Source organism: Melitaea cinxia, chromosome 8, assembly GCF_905220565.1.
Source record: "Melitaea cinxia chromosome 8, ilMelCinx1.1, whole genome shotgun sequence".
NCBI lineage: Eukaryota > Metazoa > Arthropoda > Insecta > Lepidoptera > Nymphalidae > Melitaea > Melitaea cinxia.
The window spans coordinates 11,508,802-11,528,234 of NC_059401.1; the positions used below are offsets into that span (position 1 = coordinate 11,508,802).

General features: G+C 35.3%; 2 protein-coding genes across 2 annotated transcripts; one reads left to right on the plus strand and one right to left on the minus strand.

Moving 5' to 3' along the window:
- Positions 1-765: 765 nt before the first annotated feature.
- Positions 766-18,967, plus strand: LOC123656015 (polyphosphoinositide phosphatase). Its single transcript, XM_045591738.1, is given in 12 exon segments — positions 766-840; positions 1,031-1,237; positions 1,472-2,034; positions 2,312-2,632; positions 3,236-3,580; positions 10,635-10,833; positions 12,031-12,164; positions 12,813-13,040; positions 14,488-14,671; positions 16,675-16,829; positions 17,975-18,172; positions 18,634-18,967. Coding segments are annotated over 12 exon segments (2,850 nt in total). The 3' UTR covers positions 18,875-18,967.
- LOC123655688 (protein ALP1-like) lies at positions 5,746-8,159 on the minus strand. Its single transcript, XM_045591444.1, has 2 exons — positions 7,844-8,159; positions 5,746-6,837 (listed from the first exon to the last, which is right to left on the minus strand). Exons 1-2 carry the CDS (start codon positions 8,084-8,086, stop codon positions 6,139-6,141), a joined length of 942 nt encoding a protein of 313 aa, XP_045447400.1. The 5' UTR covers positions 8,087-8,159; the 3' UTR covers positions 5,746-6,138.
- Positions 18,968-19,433: the final 466 nt, after the last annotated feature.

A 19,433-nucleotide genomic window follows, 5' to 3' on the forward strand; every position in this document is an offset into this window, starting at 1 on the left:
TTGAGGTGATTTGGCCACTTTTTAGTCAACATAATTTTTCAAATTGGTATTAGTTGCAGCAGAATATCGTCAATATTCAAGTCTTTTACAGCAACAAATAATATTTGACTTCATAGATTAAAATTCAATTATATAAAATTAATGGCTTTAACTAGTGCCAAATTAGCACAGATGAATTCGTTAATGTCACGTAGAATGTAGAAGATACGATGTGATACGATCTGAACTGTCTGATCTGAGCTGCGTTGTTGAATTAAGTTTTACTCCAATCCTCGTGAAATAATCACTCATAACTCCCACAGCTGCGTGTTTTCACCATGCCGCCATATTGCGAGCACACATATTCTGATACCTGACAGCGCCCAAATATGCGTTCCACTTATAAAATTCGTCTACAAGTACAACGCCCGTGGGTTTTTTTTTTTTAACTTAGCGGAACTGCAATTTAAACCTTTAAGCGGTCGTGATCAATGGCGTTGTGGGCCTTAGGTGGAACGCGCCCCATTCAATTTTCACTTCATCACTTGTCAGTTGACTGTCACAGATTGTTTGCAAATTGTCACCCTGGTTATTGTCAAGAAAATACATTTATAATAACTTTACTAAACAACATTTTGATGAAATAATGTTGAATAAATTAGAAAACAAATATTAAACCATTTTATCAAAATATTAAAATAGTATTTTACTTTTTATGACATACTCATTTATTTGTAGAAAACTTAATACATATTAACAACTAGGTATACTAATAATAAACTTATAATGTCTAAACAAAGTTTAGTATTTCATCCAATTATCAGCTCAATTCAAAGGATAGCTTTGTATGAAACGAAAGCTGTAAGTTCTTATATTTAATTAGATATAAAAAAATTCTTTCTGCTAACTTTCTTGGAATACAATACCTATAAAATGTAACATCTTAAGTTAAGAACATAATATAAGCCTAGCCTATTACAATGTCCGAAATTCCTACAGCCAATTTTACACGTAAGAAGTTTTTATTACATAAGGAATTAATGTATTTCAGAGATTTTTCCTTATTGGATCAAATAATACACAGACTAGATTCCGGGTACTGAAAATTGATAGAACAGACTCAAAAGAGTTAATCTTAGTTGATGATAAAGTTGAGTACAATAAACAGGAAATACACCAACTATTAAACATGATTGGCTTTGGTAACAGGAGTGCCCGTTCCCCTGGATTAAATAAACTGGTATCAGCTTTTGGCATTGTAGGTTTGTATTTAACTGGCGATTTGTGTAATTTTTTAAAATAATTTAGCTATTAAATTAAACTCGAGTTTGAATAAAATAAATTATCACACTTCCTTCATATTGATCTTAATTTCATCAGATTTTTATTATTTTGTAATATTTTTGTATTATTATTTTGTAATATTTCTTCCTTTATATTATTTAATTGTTCTCTAACTAGATTTACCATAATTTTGTTAGTTAGTTGTAAGTGTTCTGTGCAAACAAAGTTCTGTAGTATTTATTTTCTTAAAATTGATTTTAATTAGAATTTCTTTATTTTCAATTAAAGTTAAACAACTGCTTTCTCAAAGTAATAGTAACACTTTATTTAAAATATTTGCCTTATTGCAGGGTTTATAAGATTCTTGGAAGGCTATTATATAATTTTGGTGACAAAGAGGCGTAAAATAGCTGTGATTGGCTCACATTCCATTTATAAAATTGAAGATACAGCAATGATATACATTCCCAATGAGACCAACAAACCACTTCATCCAGATGAACAGAGATATGTTAAAATGTTTCTTGCAATAGATCTGTCAACAAACTTTTATTACAGCTACAGCTATGATGTGACACATACTTTACAAATGAATATGGCACCACCGAGGAAACTGGCACCTGCTTTATTTCCAAAACCTGTCACCGCAGCTGTTTACCAGTCAAACTTGAACTCGGAGCAAGAAGAATGTATATGTGATAAAAAAGAAGATGATGAAGATATATTTGAAACATGGAAGAAACAATTACAAGAGAGACAAATGAAAACAGGGTAAATTTTTACATTTATTTTTAAGATTTAGTTCTAATTTTTTAAATATATTATTACATACACTAAATGGTACAGATTCTTTTTTTATTGTTATATGCTGTATTTCATTATCATTTTTAGCTTTAAATTTTGATCATTGTTTTCTCAGATTGATTTTTAAACCAAAAATTCTTGGTGTAATAAAATTTGCTATTGCATCTTACTTGATATTCTATATACATAGGTACATTGTTATACTATAAATCAAATAATAATTAAATAATCATAATTTTTTTAGGAAACCAGGTACAAAATTAGAATTTGGTGTGAGAACAGTGCCACAATGGAGGTTTGTTTGGAATAGCCATCTCCTGTCTGTCGTACATTCCCAATTGCATCCTGATTGGATACTTTATATCATACATGGGTTTATCGAGCAGAGCAATTTAAATATATTTGGCCGACCTATATATTTGACTCTCATTGCAAGAAGAAGCAACAGGTATGCTGGTACAAGATTTTTGAAGAGAGGAGCTAATATGCATGGAGATGTTGCAAATGAAGTGGAAACTGAGCAGATTGTTCATGATGCAATAATTTCTTCATTTGCTGCTGGCAGGTAAATACATAACTCTGGTGATTTTGCTTTGACACTATGGATTTAGCATTAATGATGAAATGTATAACATATGTGTTGGCCATTACTTTGAAAATCCTTCGTAATTCTGCAAATATCTCAGTTAGTATCTAACCTGTAAGGAAAAGCATTGCTGCATTCGATACTGGATAATTTCGTCCTATTGTGTTATTATTATTATTTCTATTATTATAATTAAAATTGTGCTTGCTGGCAAACGAAAAAAAAACGACTTTAATTACATCGACAAGTAACCTACAACGTAAGTAGATGCAAAATAGTCAAGTAAGTCCACGTTATCAAAGATTACTCATAAGATCATAAGATCTCGATCAAATTTAATTGGGACTACAAGACAAGCACCAGCTTTCGATTTAAACAAGAATCGTCAAAATCGGTATACCCAGTAAAAAGTTCTGAGGGTTAGCTACATAAAAAAAACACGAATTGTGAACCTACTCCTTTATTGGAAGTAAGTTAAAAGTTATTAAAATAGTTACAATATTGATTATAAAGTAGATATTGTCCTTTTTAATATTAGTTTTATGAATTTAGACTGTATATGATGTTTGACTAATATTTCAGATTTAGTTCATTCGTTCAAATGAGAGGTTCAATTCCTTGCTTCTGGTCGCAAGATATTTCTAAAATGGTCCCTAAACCTGCTATAATGATCGACCGCAGTGATCCATTTGCCGAAATACCAGCGAAACATTTTAACAATCTCATGACAAGATATGGTTCACCTATAATGATCCTCAATCTAGTGAAAAAGAGGGAAAAGAAGAAACATGAATCTTTATTAACCGAAGTTATAAGTAATGCTGTGAAGTATCTCAATCAGTTTTTGTCACCCGAGCATGCAATACAGTATTTCCATTTGGACATGGCAAGAATGAATAAAGGTGCTGATGCCAAAGTTCTCGACAAGTGAGTTATATTTTGTATTGTACACAATTTTTTAACTTTATAAAGTTAACTAAATTAAGAGTATACTCTTTTTCTACATATTAATAATAATAATATAATAATAATAAACGTTTATTTCAAGACATGCCCATATTTTGTAAGCAACAATTTTTCTTAAAATCTAATGTTAGTGTATAAATTTTCTTTCATTTAAGTAAAATTCAAACCACTAACTATTTTTCATGGTGTTTCAAATGTGCATTGAACTTTTCCATCTATCGACTTTTAAAATACTATTACGGCTGCCGCGGAAACGCTATAATAACGACACGCACCTCTTACATATTCGCTTTGAAGTCATCAGTGCGCCTTTCTCCGAATATTACTGAGGCATTACAGCGCCACGGCTCCAACAGTATCCTGAGCGCATTATTGTATAGTACGCGGAGGTCGCTGTAAGAACGCAAGCTATAGCTGGTCCACAGACTACGTGCAAAATGATTGGTAGATCGCTTTATATAGAGCTATATAATAAACATATTACATGGTGCAAATCTGCGAGGCAGCATGTTTCAGCGAACTGACGGCGACCTGCGCCTTCTATCGATGTCCTTTTTACCACAAGTTCTCGATTACTACCCTAAGTAGCGATGATCCGCACAGAGACACTTTAGGTATGGTTGTAATGACTTCGCTCTGAAACATGACTTCGCTCTTCTTGGCATTGACTCAAGAGTCCCTAAGTTTCAGCATATGCTTTACATATTGATAGTAATTGTCTTCATGCACTGATCGAACTGATCAGCAACACCATGGCGTAACTAATGTTATTAAAATTGACTCCATCCACATGACGCCCATATTACTGTTCCACCACAACTGCTCCGCACACAGATAATAACTCGCAGGCGAAACGTTCACCGGGATTGATGGGTGATTTTAACACCTGTCTGACAAAATAAGATTATCAAACTTCGCGACTCCGCTCTCTTTATAATTTTGCTAAAATGCACGTCCTCCCCCTGAAAGCAACTCATTCTTTTCCTAACTGTTTCCACTCTCCTTGATTTAATACATGTCTTCTCAAACTGTTAAAAAGCATAGTAATGCAGCCGTAGATTTTTCTTACCATGATCTCTGATATTTCTTTCCTATAAAGTTCCCCAAAAGCTTAGTGAAGAATTCTTCTGCAGCGTAATTTCGATGGCATGAATTTCGATGTCTTACGTGAAAATGTCGCTATAAATTAAACTGATCCGAGGTATGAAATGCGTCTGGGGTGGATGATACATTAAGCCCCGTCCATACGCTCGGCAAACAATGGCAAACAGCAAACAACAAACACCTACATGTGGATGAGTGTTTGTATATATGTGTTTGCATGTTCCTGTTTGTGTTCGTCACTGTTCGGGGTCGGTGTCGGTTTTTCTTCACAGATCAAAGGCTGTTTGGCAAACAGTTCGCGGTGTTTCCATACGCTTGGTAAACGTTCAGTGCCGCGCGGGAGCTTACGGGTGGTGGACGTGTCGCATCGATACCACGTTGTTAGCAGCAGTTTTTGGCGCGTTATCATGACCGAGTGGTCAGAAGATACAACTCTTTGTTTTTTAGAAGCGTATCAAAATGAGTCATGCATTTGGAATTCGAAAAACATTAACCACAAAAATAGGCAAAAGGTCCACGATGCGTGGACACGCATTAGTGTGATAATGAATAAAAGTGTGAAAGAATTAAAAAATAAAAAAGAAATATTAATGGCTACGTTCAGAAGACACTTCAAAAAAAAAAAAACATGACTCGATTCGTTCTGGTTCAGGTTGGTTTTGACTATTATTACTTTTTTATCATTATATGGAATTTAGAGCAGCATTTTTTGTTTTGAGAGATAATATGCTTAATTAGGAGCTTATTCTATGCTACTATCGCCACATACTATGGTGCTATTATCGCCACACAGCCTGAACGATAGATAAAAATTTTCATTAAATGTTGAATTTCACGTATAATTGCATACCTATTCCAATATTTTTTTTTCTTTTTTGAATCTGATACATTGTGTCTCATGTTTTAGGAGCAGACGATATCTATAAACCCATATGGTTTGCTTATGACCTAATGGAATCATTTTTGGGGCCGGTGTATACAAGCACAAATAATATAAATACAGAGGTAAGTAAAACTATAAATATTTTTCGTAGTGGTTTATTTAATCTATTGTATCAAAATAGATAAATACAAACTTACTATACTAACTAATAATATCAACTAAGTAATATGACCTCTCTGTCACACTCACATAAAAGTCAATATCCTTATTCATACGTTGGCCAAGTGACTGAAGTCAAATAGCCCAGCTTAGTTTTTCCATGTGCCACTTTTGAGCGCGTATGTCCTATATACGTTTTTTACTAGTATATCAATGACCTATAGGTATACATTTTCAATTATTTTTTATTAATTTAAATTTTCATTTATTAAATTAATATAATATGCTATGTCGACCTACAAAAATATGAAGTGAATTCTTCTCTTATCTGTTTGGCGTGCACGGCTGACCTACGTGGTAAGTTTGGAACGTCCTAAATTGCATTATAACAACTGTTGTAGTTTCGCCAAGATCCAGGTGTTATTAGTTGGCCATTTCCATCAATCACATCAAAAGTTCCTGGAGGGGTATATCTTTCTGGGGAGTTTTTCCTTAGGAAGTTATGTATTAGCACACAGGTCATTGTAATATGTGATACAGTACTCGGATCTAAATCAATTGGGCGACGATAAATTCGAAATACCGATGTTAAAACTCCAAATGTGTTTTCTACTACAACCCGAGCTTTCGATAAATTTTGATTAAATATTCTTTTTGGTGAACCGACGTTATGCTGTCCTGGGTAGGGTTTCATAACATGCTCACTTAATGCAAAAGCGCCGTCGCCTATGAAAACGTACGGCACATCAATGTTTGATCCAGGAAGTGGGCATGGTGTAGGAAAATCTATTTCATTTCTAGAGATCTTTTGCCATAGTAACGAATTATTAAAAACGCCACTATCACTGATTCTCCCTTGGCATCCTATATCTGCAAATATAAATTTGTAATTGGCATCAACTAACGCCAAAAGAACGATGCTAAAGGTTTTCTTATAGTTAAAATACTCCGTTCCGCTGTGAGGTGGATTTTCTATAACAATATGTTTGCCATCTATGGAACCCAGACAGTGCGGAAATTTTCTTCTATATCCTTTTTCAATATTAATCCAAGCATCTTTCGTTGATGGCATCTGAAATAAAAAACAAAACAATGTGAGATATAACGATAATAAACTAAACTTATTTTTTAGGAAGTGCCATCACAAGAAATACTGAATGAAAGTGCAACTTTAGCGGAAGAAGGAGAAGACGTAGATGGTAGTGATTCAGGGCACTCGTCAACTTTGCAAACACCAAAACCACCAACTTCCCGTCGTCGTCCTGCTAAAGATATAGCGGAACGGCAGATGTCTTCAGCTTTTGGGCAGTTAACCAATATGTTAGCCAAAAGGCAAAAAGAATCTCAACCGCCACTAAAGGAAGAAGATGACTGCGAACTATATGGAAAATTATTAACCCAAAAGTTGCGAGAATTGCCTTCTGATGACAGAAAACTGATGATGTATGACATAGATACTTTATTTATTAATAGAATTAAAGAAAAACAGAGGTGTCAAGCCATATCTTCCTATCACTCAGTCCCATACCAAAGGTGCATTACTTCACCAATGCCAAACCGGCCGTCAACCTCTCAAACATCCTATTCCGAACCTTTTCCAAATGCATCCCCTTATCTGAACCGTCCATCGCCTTCCCCAACGTCGTACTCTGAACCAACGATTTTACACCAACCATCCACTTTTCAAATGTCACATTGTGAAACCTTACCAGCAAAATTGCCAGCAGAAAACGAACCATCGAGTTCTCAAAGCATTCAATCGCATTATATCTCCCAACCGGACTTAAAAAAATATGCAACTCCCACTATTCAAATTATATCTAACGAATTAATTGCACCACAAACAGGACAAAATATTATTAATAAAGCATTACTTAAAGCTTAGGAAGAGTTTGATAACTGTAAAAAATGAATAATACTAAATATTATTATAATTACATTATCCTAAATATTATTAATTTTTAAGTTTCTGTAGTTCCGGTTTTCATTTTTCACAGTTATCGCATATGTTAAAATATAAATAAATATATTACAAAAATGTATGGTCTTTTAATAAACTGAAAAAAAAAATGCCTTACCTTTATTTCGTCTCTCAGAACTTGGTTAATAGCATTGCAGACTTCAGGTATGACTTTTGATATTATTTGGGGGGATACTTTGAATAAATAGTGTAAACTTTTATAACTGTCACCACTTGCGATGAATCTTAATGTTATTGCTAGACGATATTTAGCTGGTATGGCGTCTCTGAAGTCAGTATCTTGCTTCGAAATTAGAGGTGAAATTTTGTTTAGCAAATATTCAAAATCTACAAAACTCATACGACAAAAGTTGTGAAACTGTCCTGATGGTTCATAAAGCAGCTCACTAAATTTTTCTTCTATAAATTGTCTAAAACGAAAAAAAAACGTGAATTAGAATTAAATAATACCAACAATGAAAATATTTTCGACTGGGGTAGTACCTCGACTCGACTGGGGTAGTACCTCGACCTTACAGAAGATCACAGCTAAATAATACTGCTCTCAAGCAGTATTGTGTTCCTGTGGTGAGTAAGGTGACCAGAGCTCCTGGGGGCATTGGGGATTGGGTCGGCAACGCGCTTGCGATGCTTCTGGTGTTGCAGGCGTCTATATATAACTACGGTAATCTCTTACCATCAGATGAGCCGTACGCTTGTTTGCCGAACTAGTGATATAAAAAAAAATACCTTATTTGTACTTAAGTACCTTGTACGATTTTTGTGAATTTTTATCATCCACCATCGCCTTCGTCTTCTTCTTTTTCGTTCATTTTGTTTAAACTTAAAATAAAAATAAGTCAAACCGAAAGTGATAGCTGCCACAAGCTCGTCGTCCGCCATATTTGCCGATCCACAAAATACTAACACGTTCGTTAAGCGTGAGGACGACTGTTTGTGTTTGATGATTGTGGTCGATGTTTGGAACTTTGTTTGTGTTTATGGCGTACACCAAGCGTATGGACGGGGCTTTACTCTTTCGATTTTTTGATCCAATTGTTCGACAAACATGCTCCAATTAGACCAGTGCTTATGAAACATCTCCCTGCTCTTGGTTAACAGCTGAAATTAGAACACTACAGCAGTTAAAAAATAGCGCGATTGTACCTAGTTTTAACTCGGTATAAATCGGACCCAAACCCAAATATGGAGAAATATAAAAAATACCGAAATCGCTGCAACAATTCGTGTGGGAATGCGCAACGAGGCCACATTTACAAGTCGAAAGTCTGGATATTCCTCAAGTCACTTAGAGTTATCAAAAACAACAAGTTGCTTCAAATTCTCTTGATGTTAATAATCTCAATAAATACTTTACATCTACTATCAGTTTAGACGATACGACATAAGTTAACAGACTTAAGAGCCATTTCACAATTTTACGCTCTGCAAGTTTAGGTAAATTTGGTCGCATCGCGCGAGTCGTACGAGCCGCGCGATCTTTGTGCTAGTACGTATAGTGTGACAACCAAAAGACCATCGTGATCATTTTCTGATGTATAATAAAAATTATAACTATGGTATAAAATGTTTTTTACATAATTAATTTGTTAAAAATTTCAAGTATGTTATATAACAACAGTCAATAAATTTAAAATAAAATTAAAAAAATCAATTTTATGAAACAATTTTTTTAAATTGATTTAGTTTTTTCAGTTTACGAATGAATCTAATATTTACGATATGAATAAAAAAGCATTTAATGACATCGACACCGACAAACATATTAATTAACAAATAACAAGACAAACAGATTGAAATGCCTATTTGTATTGATAGTGTGAGAAAAGAAAATTAAATTATCCATTTGTTTACAGAAATTATCATTATATTATTTTACAGTCATTTTCGTAATATGTTTATTTTATTTATATTTTATTATGAAAGTATCAAATGCGTTTTATCCGCTATAACAACAGGCGCTTGGCGCGTGTGAGCGAAAGAGACGGCTGCGCAGAATTTGGCGTGGACCTTACCTCTAAGAGCGCTAGCGCTCGACTGATTTACCGGGCTTGATGCGTGGCAATATATACTATCTTTTTATTATTTAATATAAAATGTATTAAAAATAATTACATCTTTTAATTATTTTTTTTTGTATTCCTTAATGATGTAAGTTTACTTTGATGAAGATAGTTCGTTAAAATTTCTTAGTTTTCTAAGAGAAATATCGCTTTTAAAATTGTACTTATTTGGAAAATATTCGTAACTTTAAATTTTTTTTATCGTTTAATAGAGATACAAATGGAATAAAAATCTATGATAGTGGACAACAAAATTATATTCCACATATTATGATATTTTTTTAAAATGGTTTCAACGTAGAGGTTATTGAAAAGTAGGACTTCAAAGTATACATTGCGACCGTTTACCCAGGGAGGAGGCTGATGAAAAGGTTAATAATTTTATACACATAATATAAATCAAAATTCTGATCTGACTATGGACTACAACAAAGGTTGCTCTATTATATTTCAAGAATATAAATTACATTATTGCATCCAACACTGAGATTAACGACGTCAAAATATTACAATTTCGCGGATTGTTACCGATTTTTGTGAAATGGCTCTTAACCACCTTTCTGCTATTACGACTTACCTTTCTCGATTATCCGTATGTGACATAAAGGCAGAATTTTTTTCCAACAGTGGATGTTTTAAATCTTAAAATACAGAGTATTGATAGTCGAAAGAAACGAATAACAGGTTATCTGGCATCGCACATGGAGAAGTCGGCGTGCAGAAGAATTTTTCCAACAGCTGGATTTTTAAGGCCTAAAATACAGGATATTAAAAGTAGAAACGAACAAAAATAAAAAAGTTAAAGGAAAAATTAACGAATTGCAGGTTATCTGCCATAGCGCGGACCGTGGTCCGGCGTACGGGCGTGTTCCTGAGCGGGCCGGCGGCCGGCGAGGCGCTGGGCGCGGCCGGCCACCAGGCGGGGCGCCTGCAGGCCGGCCTCGTGCGCGTCAACTGCGTCGACTGCCTCGATCGGACCAACACCGCCCAGTTTGCTATAGGGAAGTGCGTGCTGGCGCATCAGGTTATTCATGTTTTTTTATTTTTTTTAATAAACAACTAAGGTGGTAAATAAGCGTACCTGATGGTTAGCAAGCCTGGGCAGTTATCGTAGCCTGTAGACGCCTGCGACGAATCCTCTCCAGGAAACCAGGATCTGATGATGGGATCCCAGAGAAATCTAGGGAAACCCTTGAAAATCCGCATAACTTTTTACTGGGTGTACCGATTTTGATGATTTTTAACCGACTTCCAAAAAAGGAGGAGGTTCTCAATTCGACTGTTTTTTTTTTTTTTTTTAATTTATGTTACTTCAGAACTTTTGACTGGGTGGAGCGATTTCGACAAATTTTCTTTTAATCGAAAGTTGGTGTGTGTCAATTGGTCCCGTTTAAATTTATTTGAGATCTAACAACTACTTTTTGAGTTATATCTAATAATGCGTTTTTACTTGACGCTTTTTTCGTCGACCTACATTGTATTATACCGCATAACTTTCTACTGGATGTACCGATTTTGATAATTCTTCTTTTGTTGGAAAGGGGATATCCCTAGTTTGGTACCATGATAAGTAAACCAGGATCTGATGATGGGATCCTAGAGAAATCGAGGGAAACTCTCGAAAATCCGTAATAACTTTTTACTGGGTGTACCGATTTTGATGATTCTTTTTTTGTTGGAAAGGGAATATCCCTAGCTTAGTACCATGATAAGGAAACCAGGATCTGATGATGGGATCCCAGAGAAATCGAGGGAAACTCTCGAAAATCCGTAATAACTTTTTACTGGGTGTACCGATTTTGATAATTTTTAATTTAATCGAAAGCTGATGTTTATCATGTGGTCACATATAAATTTTATCGAGATCTGATTACTACTTTTTGAGTAATCTTTGATAACGCGTATTTACTTGACTATTTTTTTCGTCCACCTCCATTGTATTACTTGTCGATGTAATTGAAGTCGGTTTTTTTCGTTTGCCAGTTATTTCATCACAATTATCTTACATACATCATATATGTATATCACAATTATCTTACATGTATACTTTTTTACTCATCAATGTTAACTTAGTAAAATATACATATTAAAAAAAAAACAGTTTTAAACAATTATTTTCATTACAGTAATTTCATCTAAGTACCGTTATTTGGCTACAATTTTGTTTTTGCTGAAAATGTATCGCAATTTGGAATAATGCATTAATATTAATTTGTTACAGTTGTATGCATTGGGACTAATTGAAGAACCAGTTATTGAGTTTGATTCAGACTGTGTTCGACTTTTGGAAGGGTTGTATGAAGACCACGGCGACACGCTGGCCCTACAGTATGGAGGATCACAACTTGTTCATAGGTATATCGAATGAAACAAATAATTACTAAGCATCGTGTTTGTTCATAAATAAATGTTCAAAAATATTGATAAACTATATTGTATGCTTTTTAATATGAACAAAATTTCTTATAGTAATATTCCTGGTAAAACATAAGATTTTATGTAGTATTATAACTTGTAATCATTACAGCCTATACAGTCCACTGCTGGACACAGGCCTCCACAAATTTACGCCAAAAATAACGTGGAATCATGTGTTTTGCCCATAGTCACCACGCTGGGCAGGCGGGTTGGTGACCGCAGGGCTGGCTTTATCCCACCGAAGACGCTGCTGCCCGTCTTCGGCCTGTGTATTTCAAAGCCAGCAGTTGGATGGTTATCCCGCCATCGGTCGGCTTTTTAAGTTCCAAGGTAGTAGCGGAACTGTGTTATCCCTTAGTCACCTCTTACGACACCCACGGGAAGAGAGGGAGTGGCTATATTCTTTAGTACCGTAGCCACACAGTATAACTTGTAAACGCCTCACAATTCTGAAGGACGACCTTTTCTACTATGAAAGATGAGGATCAGCAGATGTTCTTGTCTTTAAATTTCTTTATGATAGTCTCCTTCATCAAGATGCACCAAGATTTCAAGCTTATTAAAATAAACATATTTGCGTTGCAGAATAAAAACCTACAGGAAAACAGCACCCTGGTCATCTCACGGCAATGACATCATGCAAACTTTGAGCCGATACTACTCCAACACTTTCTCGGATGCTGAGAAGCAAAATACCATGAATTTGTTTTTGGGTCATTTCGAGCCTGATCCGAACAGACCAGCTATATGGGAGTACCCCACCGATTACTATCTACATCATCCGGAGACAATGGTTTACATACCGAATAAAAGGTGTGTGATATATTTTATACATTAGATTTTTAATTATAACAGAGTGCTGCTCTTGACCAATTTAAAAAGTCTACCTACTTTATAACATGAATTTTTTAACAAGATAGGCAGTGTTTCAGTCAAAAAAAAAATATTTTGTCTATATATTTTATCAAGAGTCAAGTCGTGACGATGATATCTTTCACAATTATACTCTTCACTTTGATGAATTTCCGAGAGATAGCGAATTTAAACTAGTCAATCACTTCGTGCGTCTTTTTCCACGGGCGTTTAGTTCTGTCTACCAATCTTGGCGAATTCAAAATTGAACAAATATGTATGCTATTTGAAATGGCGATGGTAAAAGAATTTAGCACGTTAGTCATGAGGAAATGATTGCTAGGACAAAACGTGAGTTGTTGAACTTCTTCTTCGTCTTTCTTTCTTTATTATTAATGACGTATTAGCTAACACGGCAAACTGTGTAACGCCGTTTTTTTACCGTGATTATATTGTTTATTTACAAAACTTGTCCTGACAATAACAAGCATGACAAATAATTGTGTTTGCTCGCAAACGAAAAAAAACCGACTTCAATTACATCGACGAGTAATACAACGTAGATCGACGAAACAATAGTCAAGCAACTACGCGTTATCAAAGATTACTCAAAAAATAGTTATCAGATCTCAATAAAATTTATATGTGACCACATGACAAACATCAGCTTTCGATTAAATTAAAAATTATTAAAATCGGTACACCCAGTAAAAAGTTATTGCGGATTTTCAAGAGTTTCCCTCGATTTCTCTGGGATCCCATCATCAGATCCTGGTTTTCTTATCACGGTACCAAACTAGGGATATCCTCTTTCCAACAAAAAAAGAATTATCAAAATCGGTACATCTAGTAGAAAGTTATGCGGTATAATACAACGTAGGTCGACGAAAAAAGCGTCAAGTAAAAACGCATTATTAGATATAACTCGAAAAGTAGTTGTTAGATCTCAAATAAATTTAAATGGGACCAATTGGCACACACCACCTTTCGATTAAAACAAAATTTGTCGAAATCGGTCCACCCGGTCAAAAGTTCTGATGTAACATACATAAAAAAAAAAAAATACAGTCGAATTGAGAACCTCCTCCTTTTTTGGAAGTCGGTTAAAAAAGAATCAAATTTGAGTCAGTCGTTCGGGAGTTATGCGCGTGTGTACCATTGGAAAGCCATTGTAGCCGTGTACATACTTTTACTGACTGTGAAGATTTATCGAGGTAGGGTACAACAGGTAATATCCTCAAAATTTGGCAGCCCGACTGGGGTAGGCGACTGGTTGGAGGTAGGGTCGGCAACGTGCTTGCAATGCTTCTGGTGTTGCAGGCGTCTATAGGCTACGGTAATCGCTTACCATCAGGTGAGCCGTATGCTTAATCGTAGAAAAGAATAATAAAAAAAAGGTGTGGTGCAGGTCGCTGACACGGTGGTGGGACGAAGGGACGGCGCGGCATCTGCCGCTCCCGACGCTGGAGATGAACAAGCTGTGCTGCGAGGTCATCGGCCTGCAGGGCGACGCGCTCGAGATGGTGGACCCCTACCAGGAGTACAACCGCCCCTTCGAGTACACCGTCTTCGCTGATTGCTTCGAGTTCAAGGTGACCTTCGATAAATTTTTATCCGACTTGAAAAAAAGGAGGGGGCTCTTAGTTCGATTGTAGTTTTTTGTTGTGTTAAGTCATTAATAGTTGATATTTCATTTTGTTCCTAAAATTCTGAACCTAGAATAAATATGCTACATACTCACGACTTCGTCCACGTTGACTTTGAAACTCTTGAATATTTCATGATAATTCCAGGAGTCCGATGCCTTCTCTTCACTCTTGACGACGTGTATGTAAAATTTCATTACGATCGGCAATCGTAAATAAATTGTTATAATAGGGAGGCAAAGCGGGGATAGAGCGGGGGATCCAAGATACATAGAATAAATGAATATACATTCAAGAATAGTTAATTGTTCGTTTAGATAATATAATTATATAAGATTTATTACTTCTTAATAGTAATTATTAAAATATAAATTCATTTTACATTTAAAATAAAAATGTGTTGGTAAAAGAGGTGACAAAACCATTGAAGATATGAGAATGGCTTGGCAGTTGGTTTTTTTACGTCTGGTATTTCTTTTCGTTGAATGCACTTTAGTAGCTTTTGAGTAATCCCCAATAATGTATATACTATACTTGGCATTATAAATTAAAGTCGTTTTTTTGTTTGAGACTAAACGTATTATTTAATTAACCGGTTACTTGATTCAATACGTCAACATCAGTAAACTATTAAGATTATTACTGTACTCTCTCTTTGGAAGATTGATCGAAAAATGTTACATCAATTTTGCAACCTTTCAGCCATTGATTTGATTTACTAATAATTTAAATTCTACAAAAAATAATTACTGTGTGGCTACAGTAGTAAAGAATATAGCCACCCCCTCTCTTCCCGTGGGTGTCGTAAGAGGCGACTAAGGGATAACAAAGTTCCACTACCACCTTGGAACTTACAAAGCCGAACGATGGCGGGATAACCATCCAACTGCTGGCTTTGAAATACACGGGCTGAAGACGGGCAGCAGCGTTTTCGGTGCGACAAAGTCAGCCCTGCGGTCACCAACCCGCTTGCCCAGCGTGGTAACTATGGGCAAAACACACGAGTTCACGTCATTTTTGGCGTGAACTTATGGAGACCTATATTCAGCAATGGACTGTGATCGGCTGAAATGATGATGATGATGATGAAAAAATAATAACGTGTTACATTGTTTATATCATAAAGTATTGTGTGTAAATTCATATATTTACTTTTTATGTATGTAGGTGTAAATGATAAATTGAATTGATTGCGCATATGTAACTCAAAAATAAGTTCCAATATCAATTTATAATTCATTCTACCTAGAAGTATTACTCAATTAGTATTAAAGAAATAGGTAAGAATGAAATTGAAATAACAAACAAATCGATATTTTAATTTAATCATCGAAGTATGATATATTGAAAGAGATAGCCACAGTTAGGTATAAGCTATATTTAAAAGAATGGGTTGCTTTAAAAATATGTTTCTATAGTGCGTTCAACGAGCCGAGATACCAAATGTAAACAAACCAAATGCGAGGTCATTCAACTATGCAGGGTTTTGTAACTTTTTTTTACTTACACAAAAATTTTAAATGTAAAATATATTTATATTTTGTAATTACTGAATTAAATAAAATTAATTAAATATAATTATGTATTTAAGATTTGATACTTCTTAAATAATAATTATCGAAATATAAAAATCACCCGAGCGCTTCAGGACACGAAATGAAATAAAAATAAATAATAGAAATTCAGAGGGCCATACGCGGTCCGATTGTTTTCAAGGCCAGTTAAAATATTGTTCGACCTTGCAGAGAGACGTGCAGCAGATAGCAAACAAACAAGATAGAAAGAGATAGACTACATTTTGTTTGTTCCGTCGTCGCTACGAAAAAATGATGGGCTTTGTTTACATTTGGTATCTCTTCTCGTTGAACAGACTATAGTAATGTTTTAAGTTTGATTAAATTTAGGAAAGTTTGTTCATTTCTTTAAATATTTAAATGGTTTTGTTTCAGATGTACCACACTCTTAGGGACCTCGCTCCAAACTCTTATGAGAACCTTAGTCCATTCGTAGTACGAGGCCGTTCTGTGGGACAGGTCAAAGGACCGAGTTCTAAGAATCCAGTCATCAGTGGAAGATCCAGTACCATCTCTAATAATTCCAGCGAGTGAGTAGTGTACAAAACATAATTATATTTTTTTAAGATATAGGGAAGGATTAATTTAGAGAGAAAATGTCAGTCAGTCAATCAGTCAGTTCAGCCTATTGTAGTCCACTGCTGGACATAGGCCTTCCCAAGTTCGCGCCAGACATCCCGGTTTTCCACAATCCTCATCCAGCCTACACCGGCAATCTTACGTAGATCGTCGGTCCAACGGGCCGGAGGACGTCCCACACTGCGTTTGCCAAGACGCAGTCTCGACTCCAGGACCCATCTGCTCCAACGGCCATCGGTCCTGCGACACAGATGACCAGCCCACTGCCACTTCAACTTGCTAATTCTGTAGGCTATGTAGGTTAACTTTCGTTCTCTCGCGGATAGTCTCATTTCTAATCCTATCTTTGAGAGAAACCGCAAGCATAGCCCGTTCCATTGCACGTTGAGCGAGTTTAAACTTGTGGACCACGCAACCAACCAGCAACCGACCAAGGCAAGAGAAAATGTACCTGTATATTATTTACATATATAATATAAATAAAAATGAATTGCCGAAATTTACGCGCATAAGTCTCAAATGACTACAGAAAATTAGATTTTTTATTTGTTTCTCTTATTATATTTAAGGAAAAAAAATGGCGGAACGGAGTTCGCCATGTTAGCTAGTTATTAGTATACAAGCAGTTATGATATGTTAATATACCAAACAATTTAATTGAATTTCCGAAATCAACAAAATTGAGTATATCGGTTGGCTATGGGTTTTCTGTAATAAAATTCATTGTCATTATTATGTGTGTCTTCTAATGTGTACGCGAATTTCACTCATTATAATGAAACAACTTTTTCATTATAATTCGGTCCTCCTCCCCTCCTCGTCCCGTGATCATGGTTGATATAAAGTATCCGAAACTTTGGGCATGTAAAAAACTTAATAAACCGCGATAAAATCAGAAAAAGTTGTTTCATTATTATGTGTTGTGAAAATTTTATTTATTAAACAGACTGTGCTAAATATCCTTGTTTTAAAATATACATAATCAGTTTAATTTACCTATTTTTAGAAAATAATAGAATAGGTATAAAAATCGTGTAGGTAAAAATTGTATATAAATGTATCTAAATAGACTGATATATAATATATCTTTTAATAGCTCAAATAGCGACTCTACCTCAGACGACGACCTCACGAACTCTACGCCAAGTTCCCGTCAGTACACAACCTCTCCTATCACTGTGGTGGCAAAGTTACTCGAAGAGAAGGAAACCGAAGAAGAGGCACCACTGTTCCCCGCTATCAAACGTCACAATTGCATAAAAGTGGAAGAACCTGGCAAACGCGATATGTTATTGTATGTGTTTATTTTTTAATATTAAACTGTAAAAGAATATAAATACTGCTACTATTCTCCTATTACAAAAATATTTTTAAAGGTTTATTTTACTAGTTTTCTCGGTAACGATGCTCCACTACGGATATACTCAAAACTTCTGTTAAGAAATACAGATTTACTCACAATGCTTTTCTTCCAATTTATCAAAACATTGAAATTAATAAAGTAAAATTATATAAATTTTCGTATGCAGAAGTATTAATTGACCAATAATACTTTAATTCTCTTATTTTGAATACAAACAGAAATTTTTGTATTTTTTCCGTTAATAATTATAAACGTGTGGTTTAGCTTTTTTGCGCTTTGTTTATTATTGCCAACTATTGGTTTGTGCATTTGCCGTATTAATTTTTATTTTTTTTTTGTGTTACTGTACTATTTCTTTGCTAAATAAAAAAAAAGTAAATAATTTTGAACAGATACAAGCGCTACGTGAACTTCGAGCGGCGCTCGAACCCGCGCTACAAGCCGGACATCCACATCGTGATGACGGTGAGCAGCGCGTTCACCATCGACAGCTCCGTCGACGTCATCCCGCCCACTGTCACTAAAGCATCCAAAGAAATATACCAAGAATATGTAGAACGTGGCCAAGGAAAAATCATAGTGCCCCACGAGTCCTTAGCGCTGTATAATAAATACGTTAATTTTAGCTTGTAAGAATATATTCAAATGTAATTTTGTTTGATAGTGTAAATTAAGATTTATTTAGATTATACAATATTATATTAAAATCTTTATAAAAATGTATAAGAATAAAATTGTTTATTGAGAATTTTATAATATTTTATTTATTTAAATTTACATGGGATAATTTTATTATGCACATTACTTTTTCTTGTAAATTCATCATCATTTCAGCCTATCGCAGTCCACTGCTGGACATAGGCCTCCAAAAGTTCACGCCAAAAATAGCGTGAACTCATGTGTTTTGCCCATAGTCACCACGCTGGGCAGGCGGGTTGGTGACCGCAGGGGTGGCTTTGTCGCACCTAAGACGCTGCTGCCCGTCTTCGGCCTGTGAATTTAAAAACCAGCGGTAGGATGGTTATCCCGCCATCGGTCGGCTTTTTAAGTTCCAAGGTGGTAATGGTTATCCCTTAGCCTAAGCGCGCACTGGCGGCCTGGCCGCAGCGGCCGGGCCGCGGCGGCCAGCGAAATGTATGTACATCGTATCATAGAGCGCGCACTTGGAATTGTACGATCGTGCGCTAGTGTG